Below are 27,480 nucleotides of genomic sequence, written 5' to 3' on the forward strand. Positions count from 1 at the left end.
GGTGTGTTGGGGGGGCAGGAGGAGAGAGAGAGGAATGAGATTGTTTTTACATTTTTCATTGGATTTGCTTTTTTACAAAGCATGATTACAGGTTAATGCTTTGATCTCCAGGTTGGAATTTTGGAGATGTTGTTTTAATTTCATGAAAATCCATAACGAGATTTTTGTCCACAAAGCATTTGTTTTTCACCTCATCGCTATATCTAGGGTTTCAGATTTGATTGGTACATGACGGTTTTTCTCTTAGAGCCAGCTGGCCATTCATTTAACTATCCCCCTACCTCAGCGTGGCGTTAGCAGGAACAGGGGAGTATGGTAAGGTGCTAGTTCCCAAACATGCCCAAAATCCCCTGGGTATCTTTAAAAATACTGTGTTTTGACTCTTGTCCCCAGTTATTCTGATGTAATTGCTGTGAGATGTTACCTGGGCATCTGGATTTTAAGAATCTTGCCAGGTCATTCTAATATCCAGCAAAGTTCAGTAGCAGCTGTACAAAGGATGGAGGGCCTGGGGTCATCGATGTCGGGTAAGGTAGGATAAGAACTTTTTGGAAATGAGGTTCATAGCTCCTGGGATTCTGCACTGGGTAATGCAGTTTTGCACAGTTTGAAAAAGATCTTGTATTTGGAAATGAAAACTGGTCTACAGAATTCCTTTCTTCAATAACTGGAAACTTGGTTTTCTGAATCGCATTAAAGCTGTGTTTATTGACTCCCTAAGTTCAGGCCTTTCTTAATGAGTTCATTGTGTAAAAAACCAAGACAATGTAAACAAAAAACTCCAAAAACCTGGAGGTCAGACTGTGTTAGCAGCTTGAAAAACAGATTTTCCCACGCATTCGTCAGTGTTAGCTATAAGAAAAAAGTCAAAACCTATTTAAAATGTGGAAAAATTGCTTCCCAATATTTTAACAGAGAGAGACTGAGAACACACAGCATTGAATCGTCAGGAAAACTGAAGATCTCCCCTGAGCAACACTGGGATTTCACTGCGGAGGACTTGAAAGACCTTGGAGAAATTGGACGAGGAGCTTATGGTTCTGTCAACAAAATGGTCCACAAACCAAGTGGGCAAATAATGGCAGTTAAAGTAGGTGATGCCCATCATTCTTTTTGGCGCTTTCCTCCATTAGGTGCAATTTCTTGGTGTAGTGATACCCCTGTCGTTCTGTTCTTGTTTGTGTGGTAAACATAGGTGTTTGTACAACTGTTTCTTCAAATCCTTTGAGGGTGTTTTGTACAGAGGTTGTCTTGTTGGTGGCATGTTTTCTATCGCTCTGGAAATGCGAGTGTATGAAGCGCGCATGTTCACTGCACTTTTGGCGTGATGCATTAACGTGTTTTAAACTTCAGGCCCTTCCACTGCCAAGGTGAGTTCAGGCCGGGCGGCTGCACCCCTGGGAGCAGGGCAGTGATGCCCTGAGCCAGGCGGGGAGCTGGAAGAAGAGGCAGTGCACTGGGTTGGGTAAGGTGCGGGGCTAGGGCTAACAGCAGTCTCACTGAAGGTTTCCTGGAAACCACGCACATGCTGTTGCCACTAACCTCAACCTTACTCGGTCCTGACCGGCTCAGCTCCTGACTGTTTATTTCATCTCCACTCAGTACTGCCCTGTTCCCCGGCTTGAAGGTTGTATCGAAATGCATACCTTGTGATAACGCTGTCACTTTCTGTCCTTACTGTGAGTGCCATGCCACTTCATATGTTCGTTTAAAAAAAAAAGAAAAGAATGGCCAGAAATGGAGATTGGCCCATAGACTGTACCCGGCAGGCTGACATGGGTACCTGTTATGCACCGATGGTTTCCATCCGACGCCTGTGGGCCCGTGTAGTTGTAATGTGTTCATCTGTTTGTTTAGATGTTGAACAGATGTTTGCTGTGTGTAAGATCTTACAGGAAAATCGACAGTGTTGGGGGCAGCAGTTTAAAAAGAAAAAGGACAAATGAGATATGGTCATTCCCTTATCCAACTTAAAATCCTTGGGGAACCAGTAATGCCTCAGTTTACACAATTGAGAATGGGTCTACAGACGGTCTGAGCTAATCATCTTCCTGTCAATGCCCTATTTGGAGAGTTTGTCACACTGACCTGATAGGGGAGGAGCCTCAGTTTCATAATTGACTTTTGGGAGTGGATTTGTATCACATTAATACGAAATGCTGTCTGTGCTGAAGTTTATTGTGAGCAAAATGTTACTCTAATTCTTTTTGCCTCCTTCATTGTTGAGCATTTCGGTTTGTTGGGTCATATGAAACTAATGAGAAATTAATGATGGGGAAAAATTTTATGATTCTCCTTATAGGTTCTTAACCTTGTTTTTGGTCATCGTTCTTTTGTGATGTGCTGACACCTGTAGACTTTTTTCTTAGGATGATGCGTACGTAGACAAGGTTTTGCATAGAACTGGTGGACCTCTAAGGAAGCGCAGGCTAAGACCTCTGCTTTGGATTATCTGTTGAAATAAAATAGTGTTTTTCTTGCCACATGAAATGATTTCTCCATTTTTATTTTATGCCACTGCAGTGTAAGTGGAAAGTCACTTTGTTTAGATTCTTTCGGGTGAGTGTCGCATTGCTCTTCTGTGCTACCTGTGCGTGGTTCTGCTTCTCCCTGGCCGGGTCCTAAGGGAGAGCTGGCCTACACAACCGAAGTTCTAAACTTTCTTCCAGATGCTAGGGAAAGAACTTTTAGATAAATACGTACTGCTTTTTTCAGTCTGTGCTCTCTGCTTTACCGTGTTGATCAACATCATAATCTGTTTTAGTAATCTGGACGGACTTGAGCCGTGGTCCGTAGGTTTTCAAAGTAAAGAAGGGAGGGACTTCATTGTGACTTGAAAAAAGTTTTTCTTAGTTTGAGAACATTTGGAACTGTGCAATGCTTGTTCAAGTTTTGAAGGAATTTAAGAGTGAATATAGGAAATTGCTGTCTGCCACTTGTAATTTGACCTTATTTTGAGAGCCCTGTTGGAATCCCTTTAAAAATCCCAGCTCTTAAGTACTTCTGAGGTGGTCGTGGGACCTCCAGATTGGTAACTGTCACGTCTGTACCTCCCAGTTGATACTGTCTCCCTTTGTTTATCCCCTTGAATTCTTGAGCAAGTATGTTAGTTTAGCATGCGGAGGGTGGTGATAGGACCTCTCCACCGATATGTCGGTGGGGCATAGCAATTGGATTCCATGACATCATACAATCCTTGAAGAGGGTTTCTTCCTTAATATACATTAAAGTTTGATACCAATTTGATGATTTATAGATGCCATCTACTACAATTTTTATTTTTTATTTTTTTTTGAAGATTTTATTTATTAGAAAAAGAGAGAACACCAGCAGCAGGGAGCGGCAGAGGGAGAGGGAGAAGCAGGCTCCCCACTGAGCAGGGAGCCCGTTGTGGGGCTCGATCCTAGGACCCTGAGATCATGACCTGAGCCAAAGGCAGACGTTTCACTGACTGAGCCACCTAGGTTCCCCTATAGTTTTTAAATGTGTATCTTGTTTTCACACCTGAGAGAGTTTGTTCCTTTATCATGTAGGCCCATGGACCACATTGATAAGTACACACACAGAGGCGGTGTGTGGTTCAGGAGTTCGATTTGACATTTTCCAGGTAGACAGCTTGATGACTAAGAACCCTCTGTGTTTCGCTTCGAGATAAGGACTACGCAGATTTAAAAGAGGGGGAGACAGTGGTTTCCACTCCTGTGAGTTTTCCATTGTTGTTGGTAAATGAGAAACATACCTCAGGTGCCTCTATACTAGTGTTTAATATGCGCTTTCATGTGGAGGGATTACTGGATTAGATATTAAGCTTAGCTTGGCAATACATTATCCCTAAGATTTACTTGCAGTATTTGTACAAAAGTGAGCTGTGGTATTAGCCTGATTTTTATTCTTCTTCTTCTTCCTCGTTTTTAGTTTTGAGGGAGCCCTTCCCCAAATTTATTTTGCCACATAGAAGAAATGCTTGGCAAAATGATTTGTTAGTTACCAGAAACAGTGATCTTCAAGATGTAATTTAAAAACCAGTTACGATCTAATAAATCAGATTCAGCAAGATAACACACAGCCTGTGTAAGAGTTGTACTGACAACAATTTCATGACCTTTTGGCCTCAGGCCAGTTCTTCAAGCTGCCAGGGAGGTTCTGCGTTAGGCCCTAAGATGGGGAAAGTTTTGACCCTTCAGTTTTAATTGTACACGGCTGGGGAAACAGGTCTTAACTCTTCTGCGGGTGGGAGTGTTATGACTGGTTTGTCTAACTGCTTGAATGACTGAATCATGGGGCCGTGGAGGGCAAAGCCATTCCTGCCGGAGGATTTTCTGAAGCTCAGGAAGGACGACCTTCGACTCTGGTTGGGAATGTTGGGCTTTGCTCAGCATCCTCTGCGAATAACGTTCATTTCAGGTCCCATTTTGCACGATGGTGGAATAACCACTGACTGGTGATTACGTTTCTGGGCTAGGGTCAGAGGGATTGGGATCTGGGAGAAACAGCCAGCAGAGTCAGGTCCACGATGATCAGAATCAGCATGCCAGAGCAAATCCGGGGAGGCAGGAGTAAAGCGTTAGGAAGAATGGCTGCAGGTCACAGCTCAGGCCCATGGGCTGGAACGGAGCAGTGTGACGGACGCAGGCTGCTGACAGAGGGAGCCCTGAGCCTTTAGCACCTGACAGCGTGGCCTTCATGTGACCCTGCCTGCAGCAGAGACCTTGCACCCATGCTGGACGATCACCTTCCCGGTTGTTTTCTAACAGACCGTGTCCAAATTGACTCTCGAAGGTCTGCTTCTGCCTGTCTGTGGGCTTGTTGGCAGGAGAGAGTAGAAAAGAATGCAGATGAGAGGGAATCTAAAGGGAGGAAATTGATGCCCCTAAAGGTGGAAGACAGTTGGATTGTTACTTAGAGGGGTACCCCTGGAGTGAAGCTGTCAATGTCTCGGGCGAATGGAGCGGATGGTGGGCAGGTAGGTGGGGGTGGGACCGTGTCATGTTGAGGTTGTCTTGGTTGACATTTGTGGATGAGCTTCCGGTCTTCTACTTGAGAAGTCATCTGTGTTAATCAGAGAGACGGCCTGGCTGTCTGAGGTTAGGTGCTTGGGTCAGCCTGAGTTAGCGACATGAAGGGTTTCATGTGTTTTCCCTTTCTTGGTCTTATTCCTTCAGTCCTCAGGGTGTTTTCTGTACTCTTCCAACTTTCCTGTTGCATCGATTTCAGTCCTCCTGATCGATCCTAAGCTGGTGACCTGATCTCGATTCCTACATTACTGCCTCTCCCATGATATTTGGATCTTGCCTTTAGTGTCTTTTGGGAATTGAGACCTAGGTCAACCCTCCTGCCTTGTGGGAAGGACCAGAGCCTTCCGCCTGCCCATACCAGCAGCCCCCCGCTCCGCCTTTGTCTGAGCAGTGTGGGGCTCCGATCTGCTCAGTCAGGAGGCCTTCTTGATGCAGACAGCTGCATGTGTGGGAACGCAGGGGTCGGCAAAGGGCGGTTGCTCGTTTTCCCTGCCACTGCAGACACCTTGCTGTTTCTACCAGAAGTTCCATTCCTGAGTAATTTTGGTGGGAACGGTGAGCCTTCTTGGACAAGTTTCATTTTAGTCCTTAAACATTGGTCTTGCACACTGTTCTGAAAGCATTAGAATGATAGTTGACAGGAGGGGCATTAAAGTGGAAAAGCTCCTTTCTGAGGGTATGGAGTGCTTTGTTAGGCAATCCCGTTGAGTTTTAGAAGGCCACCGTTTGAGTGTCTGATATTCCAGATCATTTTGGGGCACAGAAATCATGGCTGTCTTGTTTTGAGTTGAGACTCAATTCCAGCATCGTCCACTCTTATTTGATTGGCTCGAGCATGTGGCTTAATTAAGAAATCCGTGGTTGGTGGAGCCATATTATTGGATGCTTCTTAAGGTTGCTTGAATGTTGCAGTGTTGCAGATGAAAAATGTGAGCGGAGTGCCTCCAGGAGGGGGCAGATCCGAAGGATGTGGCAGGGCTGTCCCTCTGCCAGCTTTGGTTTTGAACTCAGATCCCTCGTGTAGTTGGGGCTGGAACTCCTCAGATGTACATGTTTCTTTTGCTCCTAGTGTTTTTCGCACCATGGCTTCTTTGTGTTAAAAGAATTGTATATAGACCCTAATAAATAATATAGACAAAATGGTACTTTTTTGGCTGATGTAAGAGATAGGAGATGTGAACCCCACCTGCCCCTATTGGAATCTCTTGGGACATGAACTCGGAGGAGAGCTCTGGGATCTGTATCTCAGCCTATGTAGTAATTTGGAGAAAAACCGTACCACACCTCACTCTAAATGAGCATCATCTGACCCCATATTTGGTATACCTGATGCACATTTTCTGTCCTTTTTGTTGTGGTGGTCTTATGGCCATGCCTCCGATACTGGTTACACATCAGATTTCCTCTCATATCTCACCTTAGTGTCGTGGGTACTGAAGTAATGATCTGTCGTTTATGACCTGTAGGCCCTTGCAGAATGTGAGTGCTAAGATTATGCCCCTTGTATGTCAATGATGTAATTAGTAAAGAGGAAGAAGATGATACCATCCTTAATCAAGACATAGCCAGCTTGTCCTGTCAACTTTGCCCTCGGGGCAGCTCTGCCCAGGATGTAATAAATACCCCATATATTTTTGGAACTGATCTCCCAGATTTTCGGGTGATGTGTAACAGAGCCTATGGAGAACTAGGAATTAATTGGGCCTTAATATCCTCAGTGAGGAGAATAGGAGGTGTTATTGTTAATTAATTTGATTACGGTACAATTGAGAGTTCATTAAATTGATTCTAAAGACTTGGATGATTTTGGCAATTAAGAATTAGTGTTCTTTCTTCCTGCCTCAGTAGAAACATGTTTCATAATTTAAAACAATTGATTTAACAGACACTTGTTATTTGCTACTCTTTGACATGAAAGCCAGTTTTGCATCTGTGATCAGCATTCCAAATACTTGGCTTTTTAAACTGTTTCAGCTAATGTTGTTCTCTGCTTTGACCTCATTAGTGCTAGTATCGTGAGGCAGAGACAGTGGGCGTTTTTGTATGCGATCTGTCTAGGAGACCCTAGCAGCTAAGGATGAACCTGTGTGGCAGGGATAAGTCTTCCTGCATCTGTGGGATAGGGAATCTTGGTTTTGAACTTAGGAACATAAGAATGCCTGAGATTTCCTGCAGCCCAGAGGAAGGGGGTCATGGCACACTGAGGTGCTGCAGTGGCTTCTGGGGTTTTCCAGCTTTGTATTAGAACTGACTTCTGGATATTTCTGCTGAGAAAGCAGAGGATTTGTAAGGATCCACCGGGACACTTGGGGATCTGAGTGGGATCCTTGCTCTCCTATCCCCCACATCACTGATTTAGGTTGGCCTGAAGTCAACTACTGACTGGGAATGGACTCCCCTTCATATTTGATCCACAGATACTAACCTCAGGAGGGTTCTTCAGCAAGGAAGCTCAAGAAACAGGATGCACTCCTGGTTTGGCAGTGTTGGGTTTGTGGATTCCAGACACAGGACACATTTTCAAAATATCATCATCACAACCGTTTCAATTACGATAATCTTTGTTCTTTTCATCTTCGATTTGTTTTTTTAGAGATCTATTTATTTTAGAGAAGGGAGGGGCAGAGGGAGAGGGAAAATGAGAATCTGGGACTCCCTGCTGGGTATGGAGCCTGATGTGGGGTTTGATCCCATGACCCTGAGACTGTGATCTGAGCCGAACTCAAGAGTTGGATACTTAACCAACTGAGCCACCCAGGCACCCCCTCATCTTTTGACCTTAAATGAAATAATTGCTGTGGAGAGGTGTTCCACCTAAGATCCCACGTGATCTGTTTGCTCATGTACCAGTTCTAGGATTTCTGCATGGGTGATATTTATCAACGTCCACTTGGTACCAAAGGTCAGCCCAGGGAGCTTTTGGTTTCATTCTTGCCCTGGGAGTGGTTGTTTTAGCTATCATACCCCTCTGGCAAGACATTTGGCAATTACTTGAAACACGGAATCCTAATGTTTTGGTAACCTTCGATGATGATGGGTGCTTACATGTAGGGATGAGCCACACTCCCGGAGATGAGTTTTAGCTACCTGCCAGTGATTGCAGATCCCACACTGCTTTGCTGAAGAGTGTGTACCTGCTAGTGCTCCGGTTTGGGTTGGTGACAAGTTGAAAATGATACCTTGCCATGCTAAGGCTCAAAATCCTAAGAGCTAGCATCATTTTATCTGATGTCAGATTGTCTTAATCAATGCCTAGGTAGTCTTTGAAGCCATTCACTGACTTCCTTTGCGGTGAATGAACCCATCACCTTGCTGAGTCTCGTTGTATCCATGCCCTAATTTCTCATCGGCGAACCCACTTCTCTTTTCACTTTGAGTACTCTAAGTAGCTGAAGATGAGCATGTGCTGCAAGGCTATGAGTCACCAATCTCACTCTTACGACCTTGTTATACTGCCCTCTGGACCCTCAGCTGAGCTCCGTACAAACCTGACATGAATTCGTGAGAATTTAGACACCTTATCTGCTGGGACTAGCGGTCATGCCCTTCCCCATTAATTATCCTATTTCTTCTGTTTCCCTACATCTCATCCCTCCCATATATTTTCTCCATTTCAAAACAAAATGAAAACAAGAATATCAGAATAAGTAGATATTTTGTAAGTTTCTTTGAGTGTGTTGCTGTTTTCAAGTCTGCCTTTCTAAAGTTCCTTCCTAGACTCCTCAGTTCTTGATTCCTGATCTGTTTGCAGATGACTCGTATCTTTTTTGCCTGGAATGATCCGTTCCTAGGAACTAACATCTGTCACACACATTGTGGAGCTGCTGTTTTTAATCAAGAGCATCTATGACTTGTCACCAGCCTTGCCTTATTCTGAGTCTTTCGCGCGTATGATGAGCTCTTTTCCCCTTCTGTGAGCAAGAATGGGATCAGGTAACCTAGAGGGCCTTCCCCACACCCACATTGTCCAAGAGATAGAGCTCGTCATCTGTCTGACCTTTTCTTATAGCTTGAGTGGGTAGGAAGAAGAACTCTGGGTTTTTGGTGAGGGTCAGAGGTTCTCACACCAGGACCCAGGCAGACACAGACGGGTCATTGCAAGGCAAGTCCTTGGTGTACGCCTGGCCTCTCTGGCAACTGAGATGTCTTTGAGAACTCTGACATGGGGATGTAAGGGTTAACTCTGAGTTAGAGTGAGTGGTGAGCACCACTAGCAGCTGGGTACTTAGCTAGCACCTAGGCAAAATGCTACTTGCTTCTGGGGACCTACCCTGTGGGCCTATCTTATTTTGCTTCCTCCAAAGCTTGTCCCTTAGCCATTGTGTTGTCAGCCTTTCTTCCTTTTCTCTTTGCCACAGTTGGGCCATCCTGGCCTTACCCCGTAACAGCGATTGGGTCATCATGACACTCTTTCCTTTTATCCCTTTTCCATGTTTCTTCTGACCCTGAAAATCAGTTAAGAAAGGAAGAGAAACAATGACACTAATGCAGTCCTAATATCTCTAAGGTGAACGGTTTCTTTGAGAATGTCTGCTGCCTGTTTCTGTCCATCTCCTTTGCTTCTCTGCCCTTCCCACCCCCAATCCTTCAGTGAATGTATTTTTAATAGTTCCCATAATCTCTTTCTGTTAGAACAACGGGTCTTAATCTACTGGAAAGTTCTTCCTACTTAATGTTAGTTTTATCCCCAGCCATTCATCCCTGATGGGTACCAACAAATTATGTGGGGGAGGTTGGGTTGGCAGGGTTAAGAGATAATGTGCAAGAATCATCTCAGTGTGAAGGTCCCAGTATATTTAGAGGCCATCTGGAACCACGCCGCATAAATAGTTGTTTGCTATCAGTAAAGGAATATTTATGCTTTAAATTTAAATTGTTAAACATTGAGGCATTCCAAATGAAGGCCAAGTTTAAGCTGCCAACATTTAAATTTACCAATGACTTCCAGATGCCACGTTGTGCAGAGAGAAGCAAAGCAACCTTTCAGCCACTTCTTGGTATTTTTGTCTGCGTGATTTGGACTGTTCTCAGAATGGACATTGTTGTGTTTTGTGCATGAGGTAGGACAGGGCAAGAGGACAATTTCTAACTTAAATTTTTTTAGCTTGTCTCATGGAACCTGTCAACTTTCTATCACTGCAGCTTAATCTGTGTGGAATTCCCAGTATCTGAATTTGTGGCTGCTCCAGCCAATGGCATGAATTGGACTGGCTGTTTTAGAAAAGTGAAGCTCTGTGGACTTTTACATTTTTTTTAATTTTCAAAAATTTTTAATTTTTTTTGAGAGAGAGAGCAGGTGGGGGAGAAGAAGGTGCAGAGGGAGAGGGAGAAAGACAATCTTAGGCAGATTCCACACCCTGTGTGGAGCCCAACACAGAGCTCGATCTCACAACCCTGAGATCATGACCTGACCTGAAACCAAGAGTTGGGCACTTAACTCACAGAGCCACCCAGGCACCCCTGGGCTCTTTAATTTTTAATTGGATAAGAACCATGTGTAACCCCAATAATTATAAAAATAGAGAACTGGGTATTCAGTTTATCCTTTTTCTGTGTCTCTGGAAGACTTCATTGGAGTCATTTTGATATTGCTGATCTATAGCTTCATGCTGTTTTTATTGGCACTTACCTGCTTTTGTTTGGGTATAAAACAACCTTGAATACAAATTTGGACAGCAATTATAACAATTTTTTTTAGGTTCAAGTATATCAATTTCTTCACTGTGGAAAACAGCCTTTAATGTAGGGCAGTAATTCTTGTTTTGATTTTAAGTGTTTTCTCTATATTTTGTTCCAAATAAAGTAAAACTTGTGATAATTTGAACACTTTATTATTGGAAAAGCGATGTGGATTTTCAAAAAGTGTAATTTGTCCTGAGAGCATGTTAACGAGCTAGGTTAATGAAATAGTGACAAGTAAAAGAGCTCAATAGTCCCTTAATGAAAAAATTACTGATTTTAATGAGTTCTGGTATTTGGTTGAAAACGAAACTTTTTGAAAAACCCTAAGGTTCTTTTTTTTTTTTTTTTTTTTAAGATTTTTTTTTTTTTTTTGACGGAGAGAGAGCGNTGACGGAGAGAAGAGCGAGAGAGGGAACACAAGCAGGGGGAGTGGGAGAGGGAGAAGCAGGCTTCCCGCTGAGCAGGGAGCCCAATGTGGGGATGCAGGGCTCAGTCCCAGGACCCTGGGATTATGACCTGAGCTGAAGGCAGATGCTTAACGACTGAACCACCCAGGCACCCCAAAACTTAAGGTTCTTGAGATGATTTGCTTAAATATTTTGTGGTCTTGTGTGAGCTTTTCAACCCCATTCTTTAAGAGGAAAAAAACCCAGTTTTCCAAACTCAAATAAACATCAGTTTTATTTAATTTTCAAATTTATGATATAAAATAAAAGTTTTCTGTGATTCAAGACATTTATCAATACATTTGCTTTCTGGACATTCTAATTACGAGAGATTTTTATGTATAATTGGTGTCACCTTTGCACTTCCATTTTCCATTTTCCTCCCTCTATTAAGGAAATCTTTTTTTTCTTCCTTAATTTGAAGATCTAATTGGCTTTATGAAACAATTCATGAATCAAGCAGCATCTCCTCTAGCAGGGAGAGGGGAGCTCCCAAGGACAGTTTCATAAAGGGAAGGGAAGTTTGTTCTTGTTCACGTGTCACAATTTGGGTGATTATTCTCCCTTAATATTAGAAAGTCCTGGCTGTACTTATTTCCAGTGGTAAAAATCTCATCCATACACATTTTTTTGTTCCATTAGAGAAGCATTCCTGGTCGTGACTCTTACATTAAGAATGACTCTCTTTTGAGTCATTGATTATGGTTAAGTATTCTTCAACTTGAACATTTATTGAATTAATTGAGTTAAAATAATTAATTTGAAGTGACCACTTTTGTAGGTATGTGCTTGTGGTTAATCCCCTTTTTGAGCCCTTTAGGCCTTTTGAATTGGTTTATTTTATTAAGTGCTTGCATGTAATAACATGTTGCAGTATAATCCTAAAACTTCTGTATAATGAAGAGTTAGCTCTTCTTGCTCAGCCCCAAACATTTCTGATTCCATACCAGCAGCTACTTCTGTACCCAAGATGCTCTTCCCACTGTCCCTTGGACCAGATGTTCAGAGAGCACGAAGAGATGATGATCTGCTGACCACTATCCAAGGGCTGAATCCATTTCCTGGTAGACCAGTAGGCCATCCAGCAGCCCCGTGTTCTGTTTTGTACTACTAGTGGCATTGAAGAATAGTTTACAGATGAATAGATTTTACTGCCATGCTGATGAGCTCAAAGGTTTGAGCTGTGCCAGGAACTCTCTGCATCCCAGTTCGTGTTAATCTGGTCCAGGATTGAGAATTAGATACCAGTCCGATGCTGGGTCTTCAGTCAGGCCTCCAGTCCATGTAGTAACATGCATCCCTTCTGTAGCTGCTGTAGTATGTGTAGAAATTGTCCTCAAGAGTCAGTTATTCATGATAACGATCGAGGTTTTTTGGCTGTAATATGTTTTCCAGTAGTTGAAATGCAAGCATTTGTACAAATGGAAATTTAGAAACCGTATAACCAGTTTGGGGAAACAAATTAGGAAAGAGGACATCTTTTATAGTAGTGTCCTATGAGTGTGAGTTAGTGTATTTATACTTGCCCATATATCCGTACAAGTGAAAACAGAAAAAAAAGTTTTTAAACCTTTTAATAGTGAGAATTCTTCGGTTGGTGGCGGTCTTCCCCAGAGTATCATTTCCTTTTTCTTCCCCATTTGTCTCTAGTTACCGGCTCTCTGTCTTTTAAATGTAGATATATGAGATTGTTAAGTTTTTATTAAAAAATTGCCTTCCCAAACTAATATTTTCACAGCTATCCTTTTAATGTTATTGTTTTAAAAACAGGAATAAATGTAATTAAAATGTTTACCAAAATTTTTGAACTAATAACAAATTACATCTCTGGGCTATTTCGACTTTTTAAAAATACACTTTTAGAGCAAACATTATCCTGATGTTGATTTAAAAGAAAGATCATTAATCTTCAAACTATGAAAATATAGAAATGAGAGAAAGAAGGCAATTTTTCTTAATTTTAAAAGTGTCAGTCTTATTTTGTTATTATTTTTTGTTCTTATTATTTATTTCTTGTTTATCTGGGTAGTGATATTCAGTGTAAAAGTTTTAAATAAATCAGCGTATACAAGACGGTTGCTGGTTAGTAAATTTTATTTGGTAAGAAGTACTGTAGCTAGCAGGCTATACATTTTAAACAGCAAGATTAAATGTGTTCGTATTTGGAATATATAGAATTCCTCATTAGTGGGGAGAAAGGAAAATCAAAGAACTTGCTTCTATTCCTTCTACAACTGTTTATTGTCATGTTACATGGAATACATCTTTTGTATCTCTCTGTGCCTCTGGCTTCTCTTCTGTAAAATGGGCTCAAGAATTTAATTGACTGCCTTCATCCCTTTGAAGAGCATTGAGGACAGATACCTTGAAGTCTTTGGAAGACAAAATGCCAGCTTGTGTATTTTTTGATATACTAACTTGCCTTGTAAGTATGTACCATGTGTTGTACGCAGTGGCGCGGTGTGACATTGTGAACTTTTTTTTATGAGAAAAAAGTTGTTTGCATGCCTTGGTGTGAAACTCTAACTTCATTATTCATGTTTTACGTTTTCTGAACTTGATTCTTTCCTATCTCTCTCGTGCAGTGGGAACTGTCCCTCTGAATGTCTCCGTGTACCCTGCTGTTCCCGGGTGGGCAGTGGGCGGTGGGGGTACTGGCTTTTCGTGGCAGTCTTTTAGAAGTGTGCAGAGAAGTTGTACAGGTGGGTCAGGGATATACCCCAGGTCTGCCGTGTACGGGGAAGAGGGGCTCATCAGTGTAGGAACAAAGAGCCCTCTCCCTCCTCATTTGGAGATTTTCTTCCACATGTTCCTACTGCCCTCCATTCTGACCCATGGGGTGGAGAGTCAGGTAGAACTTTTTGTTCTTAACGTATAGCAAATGTGGTAAAGGGGGAGAATTCCAGCATAGGATTTGGGAGCTCGGGAAGGTCGTCTGTGTGCTGCACCCACACTGATTCCCACTGTGACCTGTTGTGGACTATTTTCCATCTCTAACAAATGAGGATGCTAGGGGGTAAGGTTGCCAGGGAGCGAGGAGGGCTGTTCTTGCATTGAATACCTAGATTCCATACAATAAAGGTATCTGTGAAGCTGACTATGCACCTGAAAACTGTTTAAAGTAGAGCTCCTTATGCTTTTCTTTATATTTGCTCGTGAGGGTTAATTTTCACTGCTTAGGAACTTTGTTATATAACTTCCAACGTCATCCCTGGATGCTTGTGGTTAAAAAGCCCTGTGTCCTTTAAAGAATTCCTAAGTGCTATTTTGTTAAAAAAAAAAAAAAATCCTAAGTGCTATTTTGTTTTTCTGTGATAAAAATTGTCCTTGTAAAGTCCAAGGGAGATGATAATTTTTATGTCTGGTTAGTATTTATGACGTTTGCTTAGAAATTTTCTGTCTTGTCGTGGTAGTGGTTTTTCTCAGGTTTCTAAAGTTGTTTTATGTTTTTGTGACATCTTTTGTCATTCTTTTCCAGAGAATTCGGTCAACAGTGGATGAAAAAGAACAAAAACAACTTCTTATGGATTTGGATGTAGTAATGCGGAGTAGTGATTGCCCGTACATTGTTCAGTTTTATGGTGCACTCTTCAGAGAGGTAGGAATAAACAATTTGGGGTTTTAGCTGACAAATAAATATCTAATTGGAATAAATAAGAGGATGGCAGGCTTAGATTCTGATCTTCAGTTAATTGCCATACATCAGCAATAAGCTGATTTCTCAATATTTTAGTATATAGGCCATGAAAATCTACACATTCATTTCTAGCAGTCATTGTTCCTTAGTTAAGGGGTGAATCTCGTACTTTTTAAATATACATTTATGGCTGTCATTTGTGAATCCCATATTTCCTTTCTTCACCTAGAGTTTCTGTTCTTTAAGAACCTGACAAATCAGCTGACTTCTGAATATTAACCCTTTGCCATAGGTTGAACTCACTCTCTCGGCTTTGAACTCCCTCAGTGTTGCCCCTATCCCCTCTTAAAAACTTTTTATTTCTGTCATCAGCTGTGTCTGCATTTAATGTAAGCATTTATTTGCTCTCATCCAGAACCCTCAGTACAGCCCGTGAGGAAATTCACAAGTATAGTAGACATTCTTTTAGTTAATCTTGTTATCCAGATTTTTGTGTAGAAATTGCATAGTCTCGGGATCATGTGTCTTTTTTTGGCCTCTGGTTATTCTGTGTCCTGACAGAGCTTGTCACTTTTGCTCCAGCTGTCAAACCCATGTCCTCATTTCCAGTCATCTCGCCGCCTGAAGCAGGGAAAGGAGTTAGGGCAGCGGGTAGAGCTGGAGCTGGGCCTGAGTCAGACACCTCACACACTTGTGATACTTAGGTGAGGAGGACTTCAGCCAAATGAACCCTGAAGCGCTTTTAATACTCTTTATAAAATACCATTCTCATTTTGAAAATGTTAGGATTGTGCTGGTGGGTCCTTATGAGCTGGTGAGAATCCCCCTCTCTTTGTTTTGGGACTGGATCACAAGGTGTGTATGTGTGTAGCTTTGGGGGTTTTGTTACAGTTACTGACTTAAAAAATACTGTGTTGTAAGACAGGACTGACTGTCCCACTGACTAGAAATATATGAAGTCTTGTAATTGGAGACGACCTTTGAGGTTAGTCAATTAATTCCCCACTCAGTCCCTACGTTTTTATTTGTTTGTTTTTCTGTGCCCTTAATAGGTACTCTAGTAAGTGGAAGCGTCCATTGCTTCGTTGAATCACTAATTAATCACTGTTAATTCTAGACTCCTGCAGTTTCTTTCTACCTGTGTCCTTGTACTTTTTATGACTCGAATATTCGTTTCTGTGGCCAGATACACTGAATTTGCAGCCCCGGTAACACATTGCAGCAGTGTGCAGTCCTGTATTCAGGAACAGACCATACCCTGCACCTAAGTTCTTCCATGATGCCGTGCTGTCTGTAAGATCACGAATCTGGAACTTTCTTCATGTCGCACAAGAATCTTGGCCATCACCTCCTCCCTTCTTCCCCCAAACCGTGAATTTAGTCTTTATAATCACTAAACCCTCTGGCCGTTTTACTCCTCAGATCATATGCAGAGCAGTAGTTGCTTAGGGCCTGGACTAGACTTTTGGTCCTAACTGGGTTCCACAGTCAGCTTTTCCAGCGCTCTAGTCCCTGCCCTTCGAGGCTCCTACTGGCTCTATCTTAACTGTATTTCACCTCCATAGAGCTCGGATACACCAGCCTCTCTCTCATGTTCATTGTTTAATCATCCCTTTAAGCTGCATTTAGATGTATACCCCAGACTACACAGTGTAGAGGTCTGATTTTATGAAAAGAAGGCAGAGTAAGTGATACCCAGGATTGCAAAGTATTGGAAACAAGACAGAAAGGTTGGAATAGTGTCTGAACAGCGTCCTCATTGTTTCTGATGAGAAGCTGGGTAAAATTCAGTGTTAATATCTCAGGGAGGTTGAAGGGAGTTGAGATACACAGCCATAATCACAAACATCTGTCGTTTCCATGTATATTCTCTTCGTAGTAGTCTTAGGGCGTTCGGTGGCATTATCCCCTTTCTCCAGAGAGGAGGCTGAGGTTTGATGGGAGTCACGTAGCCATTAAGTGGCAGAGATGGGACTTCAGGGACAAAACTCTCACTGTTCTTTCTGTTATAGAACAAGTGGTCCAGGGATGAGGAACTTTCAGTCTTCACTTAAAAAAAAAAAATCTGCGTTTTAACACTGCTACAGTTTTTGAGTGTGATCAGGCGAGGGCTGGGGGCTGTAGTGTTAAGTTGTATAAAGTCACAAAATGCCCAGATAGGCTGAATGTGAACTATCCACTGACTCCTGCCCCAAGAAGTATAGGTACTTTCTGAACCAAAAAAAAAAAAAAAATGAAGTTTAGAAGCAAAAGGTTTACCTTTAAAGAATGCATAGGCAGAGTGTGTTTCCTATGGTTACAAAGATTAAAAATATTAAACAGATTTAATAGGAGCTTAGAGAAACAAGTTTTCTTTTGAGATTGATCACTCGAAGAGGATCTTTTTGGTGACATGACCTTCAGTTCTAATAATAGACCCACAATTCTGGGTTTATGAGAGGAAAGAGTAGAAGTGAATGTATGCGGTCTGGACTTCATACTTAACCACCGCTGTGAGGAAGACAAATGCCTTTTAATTCCTGTCACTGTGAGGAACCCTCCAGAACATTGCATTCTGTAATTTGTATGGCCGTAAAATACCAGCTTGTGGTCTGGTTCAGTCAGCCATCAGTCAGGGAGCTTGTGAGGTGTTAGTTTTCTTCTTCTTCTTCTTTTTTTTTATTAGTATTTTTTTTATTTTAAGATTTTTTTTTAATTTATTTGACAGAGAGACAGCCAGTGAGAGAGGGAACACAAGCAGGGGGAGTGGGAGAGGAAGAAGCAGGCTCACAGCAGAGGAGCCTGATGTGGGGCTCGATCCCAGAATGCCGGGATCACGCCCTGAGCCGAAGGCAGATGCCTAACGACTGTGCTACCCAGGCGCCCCTAGTTTTCTTCTTCTGACAGCTTCTCTGTAGAGATGAATCTTGCCGTTGGGTAATAATTGAGCCCCTGAGGTTCCATAGCTTTACTCAGAGCAATGACTGAATAATACTTAATACGGAAGCTGGAAACTTATTTGTTGCCATTGTCTCCAACCCTTTATACTTCTTTCTACAGTAGAACTGAACTCAAATAAAAAGCCCAAGTACAACTTGGATTTGATGTAGATAAATTACTACGACACCTAATTGTGCAGGTTTCTAAACTCCTTTTCAGACTTTGTAGACAGGAAAACAGAGAGCTTGGCAGTATTGAACAATAAACATCACTTCTAGCCTATACTGTGCATCAAGGTCCGCACCGTCCATTTATCTCATCAACACTGAAACCTGGACTCACTTTAAAAATGTCCTTTCATATATACATTTCAGAATTTGAAAGCATGGAAGCCCTTACTTCAAGTATCTTTTGAGGTTGGAGAAAGTCTAGTGAGGGAAATACTATTCTGAGTAGCTTGTGATTATAGAAGGTCATTGGATTTTATAAAAGGCATTGATGTTAGCCGAATGTAGTGTCCTTCTCCCTTTCTATCCCTGCTGCTGTTCATGTTCTTTCCTTTCCTTCCCCCTTGCACAGCCTTATGGTGGTAAGATTAATAGACAACAAAATGCACATACTTAAAGGGTATAGTTCCATATGTGTGAACAAATGTATACGCCTGTGGAACTATCACCGTAATCAAGATGGTGGACATCTCCATCACTCACACGCTTCCCTTCTGCTGCCACTGTGCTGCTTTCTGCCTCTATAGATGACTGTGCATTTTCTAGAATTTCACGTAAATGCAATCGTACAGTATATGTGTTCTGTCTTCTTTACTCTGCATAATTGTTTTACAGTTCCTGTTGTGCGGCATGTCAATAGTCCGTTCATTTATATTCCTGTGCAGTGGAAGTCGTTTTCCATGGTAGGGATACACTAGAATTGGTTTATTCCTTCACCTGCTGAGGGACTTCTGAATTTCTGTGGTTTTTGTCTGTTACAAGTAATGCTGCTGCGAGTGTGTGTGTACAAGTCTGTGAGCTGGTGTATGCACTCATCTCCCTCCAGTAAACATCTGGGAGTGGAATGGCTAGATCATGTGGTAGGTGAATGTTTAACTTTCTAAAACTGTTTTCCAAAGTAGTTGTACTATTTTCAACCTTCACTAATAATGTATGAGACTTTTCTTTCTTCCACATCTTTCCTAACACTTGGGATGGTCTTTTTAATTTTTAGCCATTATAATTGGCGTTGACTGGAATCTCATTGTATTTTTAATTTGTTTCTTTTCTTTTATTTTAGTTTTTAAATTTTTAAAATTTATTTTATTGTTTTTAAAGATTGTAGTTATTTGAGAGAGAGTATGTGCGCATGAGCAGAGGGGTGGGGAGGGCGGCAGGCTCCCCGCTGAACAGGGAGCCTGATGTGGGGCTCCATCCCAGGACCCTGGGAGTATGACCTGAGCTGTGGGCAGACACTTAACCAACTAAGCCACCTAGGTGCCCCTCTTTTTTTTTTTTAAGATTATTTTATGCATTTGTTTATTTTAAAAATATTTTATTTATTTATTTGACGGAGAGAGAGAGGGAAAGAAAGCACGAGCAGGGGGAGGGGCAGAGAGAGAAGCAGACTCCCCGCTGAGCAGGGAGCCCAACTCAGGGCTCCATCCCAGGACCCTGGGATCATGACCTGAGCTGAAGGCAGACACTTAACTGACTGAGCCACCCAGGTGCCCCAAGATTGATTTATTTGAGAGAGAGTGAGAGAAAGAGTTGAGAGAGAGTGAGAGAAAGAGTTGAGAGAGAGAGAAAGAGAGAGAACATATGCATTCGTGTGATAGTAAGTGAGGGGTGGGGAGAGGGAGAGGGAGAGAAGCAGATTCCCCCTGAGCGCGGAGCCCCACAAGGGGTCTATCCCAGGACCCCGAGATCATGACCTGAGTCCAAATCAAAAGTTGGTCACTTATCCAACTGAGCCACCCAGGCACCCCTAAATTTCCGTTTCTTTAATGGCTAGGGATGTTGAAAGCTTTTCATGTGCTGTTTACCAGCCATACGTCTTCTCTGATGAAGTTCCTCTTCCAACTTTTGTCCGTTTTTTTAAAAAAACTTGTTTTTTTGGGTTCTTCTTGAGTTTTCAGAGTTTTTATTTTTTATTTTTATTTATTTTTTAAAGATTTATTTGTTGGAGAGAGATTGCGAGAGCATGCACACAGGGGGAAGGGGTGGAGGGAGAGGGAGAGAGAGTCCCAAGTAGACTCTGCTCAGCACGGAACCCGATGTGGGGCTCGATCTCACAGCCCTGAGATCGTGACCTAAGCCAAAACCAAGAGTCAGACACTTAACTGACTGTGCCACCCAGGTGCCCCTTGAGAATTTTTTAAAAAAATCTATTCTGGATATAGGTTTATTATCAGGTATCTGATTGTAAATATTTGCTCCCCCATCTGTGGCTTATCCATTATATTCTTAACAGCGTTTTTTTTTGAAAGTGTAGTTTCTTAATGCTGTTGGAGGCCAATTTGTTAGTTTAAAAAAAATGTATTGTGTTTTTAGTGTTGCATCTAAAGAATCTTTGCTTAACTCAAAGTCACTCAGATTTTCTCGTATGTTTTCTTATAGTAGTTTTATAGTTTCAGATATCACATTAATATTATCCATTTGGAGTTAATTTTTTTATGGTGAAAGGTATGGATTGATGTTTACTTTTGTGCATGTGGGTATCCTTTGCACTTTTGTCAGAAGTCCGTTGTCCCCATGTGTGTAGGTCTCTTTCTGGACTGTCTGGTCTTTTCCATTGATCTGTTTGTTCTGTCTTTATACCAGTTCCACACTGTCTTGATTCCTTTAGCTAGTCTGAAGATCAGGTATGCTGGTTTTTCAACTTGATTCCTTTTAAAGTTGTTTTGGCTCTTTAAGGTTTTTTCTCTTCCTTCTGTTTTGTTTTGTTTTGTTTTAATACTGGGTATGGAGCCTAATGCAGGGCTTGAACTCAAAACTGTGAGCTCAAGACCTGAGCTGAGATCAAGAGTCGAACACTCAACCGACTGAGCCACCCAGGTGGCCGGTTTTTTCTATTCCTATATGAATTTTGGAACCTACTTGTCATTTTCTACAAAGCACAGTCCCTAGGATTTGGGTTGGGATATGCTGGTAGGTCAATTGGAGAAGTATGGATATTTTAACATTCAGTCTAATGACCCATTAACATGGTATTTTACTTCATTTGTTAACATTTCTTTAATTTTTCTCAGCAATACTTTATAGCTTTCACTATAGAGGACTTCCATTTTTTTTGTTGAGTTTATCCTTCAGTTTTTAATATTTTTTGATGCTTTAATAAGTGATATTTTAAAGAAATTTGTTTCCTTGTTTTGTGACTAATATAAAGAAATACAATTGATTTTTGTTTATCTTATGTATTGTAACCTTGTTGAACTCACTTATCAGTTCTGGTAGCTGTTTATAGATTCCATGACATTTTAGATTATCATGTTGTCTGTGAATAAAGAGAGTTTATTTCTTCTTTTCAATTTGGGTTTCATTTACTTATTTATGTCTTGCCTTATTGTGCTGGCTAAATCCTCTAGTCCATAGATACCATGACAGTAGACATCCTTGTCTTGTTTCTGATCTTAGGGAGAAAGCATTCAGTGTTTCACCAGGAACGATGATGGTAGCTGTAGGTTTTTCATAGATGTTCTTTATCAGGTTGAAGAAATGACCTTCAATTCCTAATTTGCTGAGATTTTTTTTTAAATCAGGAAGAGATGTTAGAGTTTTTTCCCGTTCTTTTTCTGCATGTTTAAGGTGATTGTGTGGTATTAAAGAGATTCTTTTCTTTGTATCATAAGTTACACAGATTGCTTTTCTTATGTTAAACCAACCTTGCATTTCTGGGATCAGTCCACTTGATTATGATGTATTACCTTTTTAAATATTATTGGATTAAATTTGCTAAAATTTTATTTAGAAGTTCTTTTAAAAAATTTTTAAATTATTTATTTATTTTAAGTAGGCTCCACACCCAGTGTGGGGCTTGAACTCAGGACCCTGAGATCAAGAGTTGTGCACTCTACTGACCACACCAGCCAGGCTCCCCTATTAGGAAGTTCTTGAGAGATACTGAGCTGTAGTTTTCTTATAATGTTTTTGTTTGGCTTTCATATCAGTGTATCAGCTTGTGTCAATGCTAGCTATATAGAATGAGTTGGAAAATATTCCCTGATTTGCAGTTATCTGGAAGAATTTATATAGAACTGGTATTATTTCTTCTATAAATGTTTGGTAGAATTCACCAATGAAGCCATTTGAATTTGGAGTTTTCTTTGTGGGAAGATTTTTAACTACAAATTCATTTTCTTTCAAAGATAGCATTTGATTCAAGTTATGTTTCTTTTGAAGTGAAATTTGGTATTTGTTTCTCTGAAGAAATATGTCCCTTTCATCTAAATTGTCCAATTAATTGGCAATTTAATAGGTAATTTGCATCTTTTCTATTTTTTCCTGACGAGTCTGGCCAGAGATTTATCAGTTCTTATTGATCTTTCAGTGAGCCAGCTTTCAGTTGTATTACTTTTCTGTATTTTTTTTCTGTTTAAAAATTTTTTTCATTCTGATCATTCTTCCTGTTTCTGAATGTTTTATTTAAATTGCTCATCTTTTTCTAGTTTCTTAAGGTATCTTGCTTTTTTAAAATTGTGAAATATCTCAAACATACAGAAACTTCTAGGGGAATCACCAACACCTCAGATGAGCACTTGGCATATTTACTCTTTAAATTATAGATGCAGTGGAAGCCTTCATCCTAATCCTCCTTTCACTTTACAGACCTAAACGCTACCTTGAAGTTAGTATTTCCTTCAGCTTTTTCATTTAGGCTGTCCATATATGTATCTTTCCCTAAAAAATGCATAGTATTGTTTTCTGTATTCTGAAAGTTTACATAAATGAAATTATCCTGTATGTATCCCTCATAACACTTTTATTCAGCAGAGTTTTCAAGATAAATATAGATCTTTAACATATAGGTTTGGTTAATTTATTATTTTATTTTATTTATTGATTTTTTTTAAAGTAGGCTGTATGCCCAGGGAACACACATGCCCCCTAGATCGAGAGTTGCGTGCTCTACTGACCGAGCTGGCCAAGCGCCCCTGATTTGGTTAATTTATCTTAACTGCTATGTACTAGTCTGTAATTAAATATATATATTTTTATGTTTCTTTAATAACCCTAATATAGGTTGTTTCTAATTTTTTGCAGTTTTAAAGTGTAAAAATGAACTTCTTTTTGCATTTCTCCTTGGCAACATAGGTTACAGATTCTCTATAGCCTATACCTAGAAATATAATTGCTAGGTTAAATGATATGAACTGTTTTTAACTTTATATTGTCCTATTCCTCTTCACAGTGGTTGTACTGACTTCTGTTCCTACCAGTAGGAATGAGGGTTTCCATATCAAGGATTGTACTCAGGTGTTAGGACTGGAAGCTGTTAGTGGCTTATTGGGTTTGTGGTTTACATTGTTAAGGTTGTCCTGTGGTCCAGGTTGGCTCGTTGGAGTTCAACTGTAATGTTCACATAAAGGAAAAGAAGAGGGAAGAACCAAAAAGGCTGTTCTGGAATCATCAGCTGATTGTGTTGACATCTTATTGGCTGCCCTTCTCTACATAGAAGCCTAGGATGTGTAGTTTCAGCTGGGCACATCGTATATAACACGGGGTGGTTGTTGGGCAAGTCATAAACGTTTATTGACATAGATCTCGTTGCTAACATTTGATATTGTTAAAGCTTTCATTTTTGGTATTCAGGTGAGTTTGAAATGGCATCTTACTTTTAAAATGACGTTTCCCTAATGACTGGCGAGGTACAGAGTTTTTTATGTGTGTGTTCAGGTCATCTTTTCTGTGAATTGCCTGTCAAATGCATATCCCTTTGCCATTATTCTGTCAAGTTTTGTCTTTGCCTAATTAATTCTTTTATTTTATTTTTTTTAATTTCTGGTGTTCTCTCTTTTTTTTTTTTTTAAATTATATTATGTTAGTCACCATACAGTACATCCCCGGATTCCGATGCAAAGTTCCATGCTGCCTAATTAATTCAGCATAGTGCTTTAGTATTCAGGGTGCTCATTCTTTGTTTATATCCAAATAGATGCTTTTGTCTTATTTTTGAACTTTTGGTGTGGTATCCTTTGTCATACAGAAATATCCATTATAATGGAGTTCAGTTTAGCAGGTCTCACCCTTTGGGATATATTCTTTTCATGTGTGATTTGGAGAAGAAATTTGTCTCCTACCCTGAAGTCCTGAAGAACTCTTATAAAAAAAGTTTTAAACTTTGCTTTTCAAAAAACCCATTTGTTTTTTTTGTTTTTTTTGTTTTTTTTTGGTGAATGATCTGAGGTAATGACCTAATTTAACTCTTTTTTATCTGAAAGGCGACTGGTTCCAGCAGCATTCATTACACATTCCATGTTTTTGCAACTGTTCACTTTGCTACGTCCATCACCCTCCAAATCTCCATGTGCTCATGAGCTTTTGAATCTGTTCTATTGGTATTTTTACTTCCCTCTCTGTATCATACCACTGTCTTTAATGTGGCAGCTTTTTAAAAAGTCTGCGTCTAGTAGACTGGGCTCCCTTCTTTAAAATTGTCTTGGCTATTCTTGGCTCTACTTTCTTTTTCTTTTTAAAAAATATTCAATAAATTTACTTCTTTGAGAGAGCATGTGCTCATGAGTGTGGGGTGGAGTCCAGGGGGAGAGAGAATCCCGAGCGGATTCCGCACTGAGCGAGGAGCCCAGTGCAGGGCTCAATCCCAGGACTCTGAGATCGTGACCTGAGCTAAAACCAAGAGTCAGGTGCTCAACGGACCGAGCCATCCCGGTCGCCCAGCTCTGCTCTCCTCTTTGTAAGTTTTCGGATCAGCTTGTCCAGGTGCGTGATGGTTTTGATCAGAATCCACTCGAGTTCTTAATCTAATTTAGGGGAATCTGACATTTTTATGATCTGGAGTCTTCCCAATCGTCAGCCTGCTTTGCCTCTCTCTTTGGTCCCTTGTTAATGTCTTTAGTCACATCTTCGGTGTGTTCTCATAAATGTTTTGCTGCTTTTGTTAGATACATTCCTAGGTGCTTTATAGTTTTCCTTTGTATTGTGAGTGGTGTCTTTTTAAACAGTTTATTTTCTGAGTGGTTACCGTTGGCGTATAAGTGTGCCTTTGTTTTTATCTGGTTCTTGTCTCCAGGAACACTTGATCTTAGTGGTTTAGTTTTTCATCATCCTCCACCTTTCTTTTCAGTAAATCCATATTTAGTAATTCCTGCCTTTGCATTTCAGTCGTGTGGGTGTCCCATCCTGTGCTCCACCATGAAAGTAAGGTTGCTGTCAGTTTTGCTTTTTAAGGCAGCTCAGGCCCCCCCCCCCCTTTTTTAATGCAGCTCATTGCTGCTGCTACCTATTTTCAGTTATGGTCAAAAGGAACCGCCAGAAGAAATAAGAAGTTCACGTTAGCTTCTGTGCCTTAGCAACCACGAAGATCTCTCTGGAGCTGATTGCTGCTTTGTTCCCCACTCACCCCCCCCCCCAAGTTCCAGTTTACCTCCTGCCTTGATTTCCCCTGTTCTGTGTCTCTCTCCCTTGGCTGCCTTCCTGTTTTTCCATCCTTCCTCCTTCTCCCCTCATTTTCTTAACTGGCATTTTTCGCACCTGCCAGACACTTTATTTTGTACTTTATGTATGATAACTCATTTGATTTTTGTTCTAGTCTATTGAGGAAGGTAGGGCAACCCTGCTTCCGAGATGAGGAACTGAGGGGGTCCCAGCTTACATAAGTGGGAGAGCCTGGATAGTAAGTCAGGCCTTTCAGACCCTACTATCAGTGGTCTTTCCACTTTGGTCTACTACTGAAGTTAAGGTCCTTCCTTATTGTTTTTCTAAACAGATAAGTTAAATATGCTATCTTTTGCTCTAATAAAAAAAAATTTAGTGCATCTATTAAGATGGTGTCTTTACTTTATTTTTTTAAAGATTTTATTTATTTATTTGACAGAGAGAGACAGCGAGAGAGGGAACACAAGCAAGGGGAGTGTGAGAGGGAGAAGCAGGCTTCCCGTGGACGAGGGAGCCCGATGCGGGGCTCGATCCCAGGACCCTGGGATTGTGACCTTAGCCTAAGGCAGACGCTTAATGGCTAAGCCACCCAGGCGCCCCTAAGATGGTGTCTTTAGATTCAAATAAATTCAAGTGTTTGTTTTGGGCAAGGGGTGTTACTCAGTCTTTTGTGAGCATCTGACTGCAAGAGCACCCAAAGGAAAGAGCCGCAGAGAGAGAAGAAAGACTTAAATGAGGAAAATAGAAGTAGACGTTCACTGTGTCAAATGTGTTTTACACGTAAGCACCGTGTGAAGGTGTGGCTACATGCATGCGCTAGCAGGTGTCCGTCCTGTGTCAAATGTGTTTTACACGTAAGCACCGTGTGAAGCCGTGCGGCTACATGCGTGCGCTAGCAGGTGTCCGTCCTGTGTCAAATGTGTTTTACACGTAAGCATCGTGTGAAGCCGTGCGGCTACATGCATGCGCTAGCAGGTGTCCGTCCTGCTGTCAGTTGCTCTTATTGGTCCCCATGTTCAGCCCAGTCGCGCTTCCTGTGTGGCAGTGCAGGTGTTGGTGGGAGCCAGGAGCTCAGTCCGCTGGATTCTCTTCATGCCTCTACCACTGACTGGCATTGTTGTTCTGGCCACGCCATCGTCCTTTAGCGGGCGTTCGTCTCCTACATGGTCAGTCCGGCTGGGAGATGAGTGGGCAGAAATCTCCAAGGACACCTCTGGACCCATACATTAGTAACAACACGCAAACTCATTTGAGACCAGTTTTGTCATCGTCCTGTGAGCTGCTTTCACGCTCGTAAGGTCCTTTGTGGCCCTTGTTCATGTGTTCCTATCCTTTCAGCATGTCACAACTGTGGTATCTGCTCACGTTCCGTGTGTTCTCGCACATGCCTCTCACGATCCATGTCGTTTTTCAAGTAACGTAATATTAGATAATCCCTTTACTAGTGTGCCACTCCCTCTTGGTGAGATCGTTCAGTGCTGTCGAGTTTTGTCTGTCTTTTTTGTTTTTCTCTTTGGAATTTATGGACTATTTATTAGATTTCCAGTCATGAGACGACTCTCTCACAGGGTATAAATACTTCTGCCTCTCTCGTTTTATTGTCAAATTGCCTTCCGCCTGGTTTAAAAGACACTGTGACGCTGCCAAAGTGTTTGGATGATTCAGTTAAATTATGGCCAGCATTCACTCATCTAGGGAATGTTTACTGAGGCCCTGTGCTGGTAGAATGCGTGCTAGTTAGGTAAGGGAGATGGGTGACAAACCTAGCCAATACTATTATAGAAGATTTCAGCACAGCAGGGTCAGGATGCTGCGAGCCGGCATGGCCTGCGTTTTAAATGTCACCCGCTGAGAAGGTGGCATTTGTACAAGGATGTCTGAGGCATTGGGGTTGCTCTGTGTATTTTTTTCTTCCTTTTTTTTTCCTTCTAATTTTAGAAGTTTATATAGAACCTCCAGATTACTGTCATCTACTTTCTTTGTTAATGACAAAGAACAGTTTCCCACATTTTCTATGTTTGTATTCAATTATGGCAAAATTTGGTATTTTTATAAAAGCACAAATGTTTCTGTGTAAGACTGCCCCTGTCTTTACAATTAAGAGTGGGGGAAATTGGGCAAATAAGTTTGTGTTCACACAGGAGGAGACTGTCCTGCCCAGGGTTTTAATGAGGAAGTAA

General features: G+C 41.2%; 1 protein-coding gene across 1 annotated transcript in view; it reads left to right on the forward strand.

The window, feature by feature from the left end:
* Positions 1–27,480, forward strand: part of MAP2K4 (mitogen-activated protein kinase kinase 4) — a 152,696-nt gene that overhangs the window by 74,914 nt on the left and 50,302 nt on the right. The window contains exons 5-6 of the mRNA XM_034647282.1: positions 916–1,090; positions 14,622–14,741. Coding sequence (XP_034503173.1) covers positions 916–1,090; positions 14,622–14,741 — 295 coding nt within the window. The remainder of the gene's footprint in view (positions 1–915; positions 1,091–14,621; positions 14,742–27,480) is intronic.

Source organism: Ailuropoda melanoleuca, chromosome 17 (genome assembly GCF_002007445.2).
Source record: "Ailuropoda melanoleuca isolate Jingjing chromosome 17, ASM200744v2, whole genome shotgun sequence".
Lineage (NCBI taxonomy): Eukaryota > Metazoa > Chordata > Mammalia > Carnivora > Ursidae > Ailuropoda > Ailuropoda melanoleuca.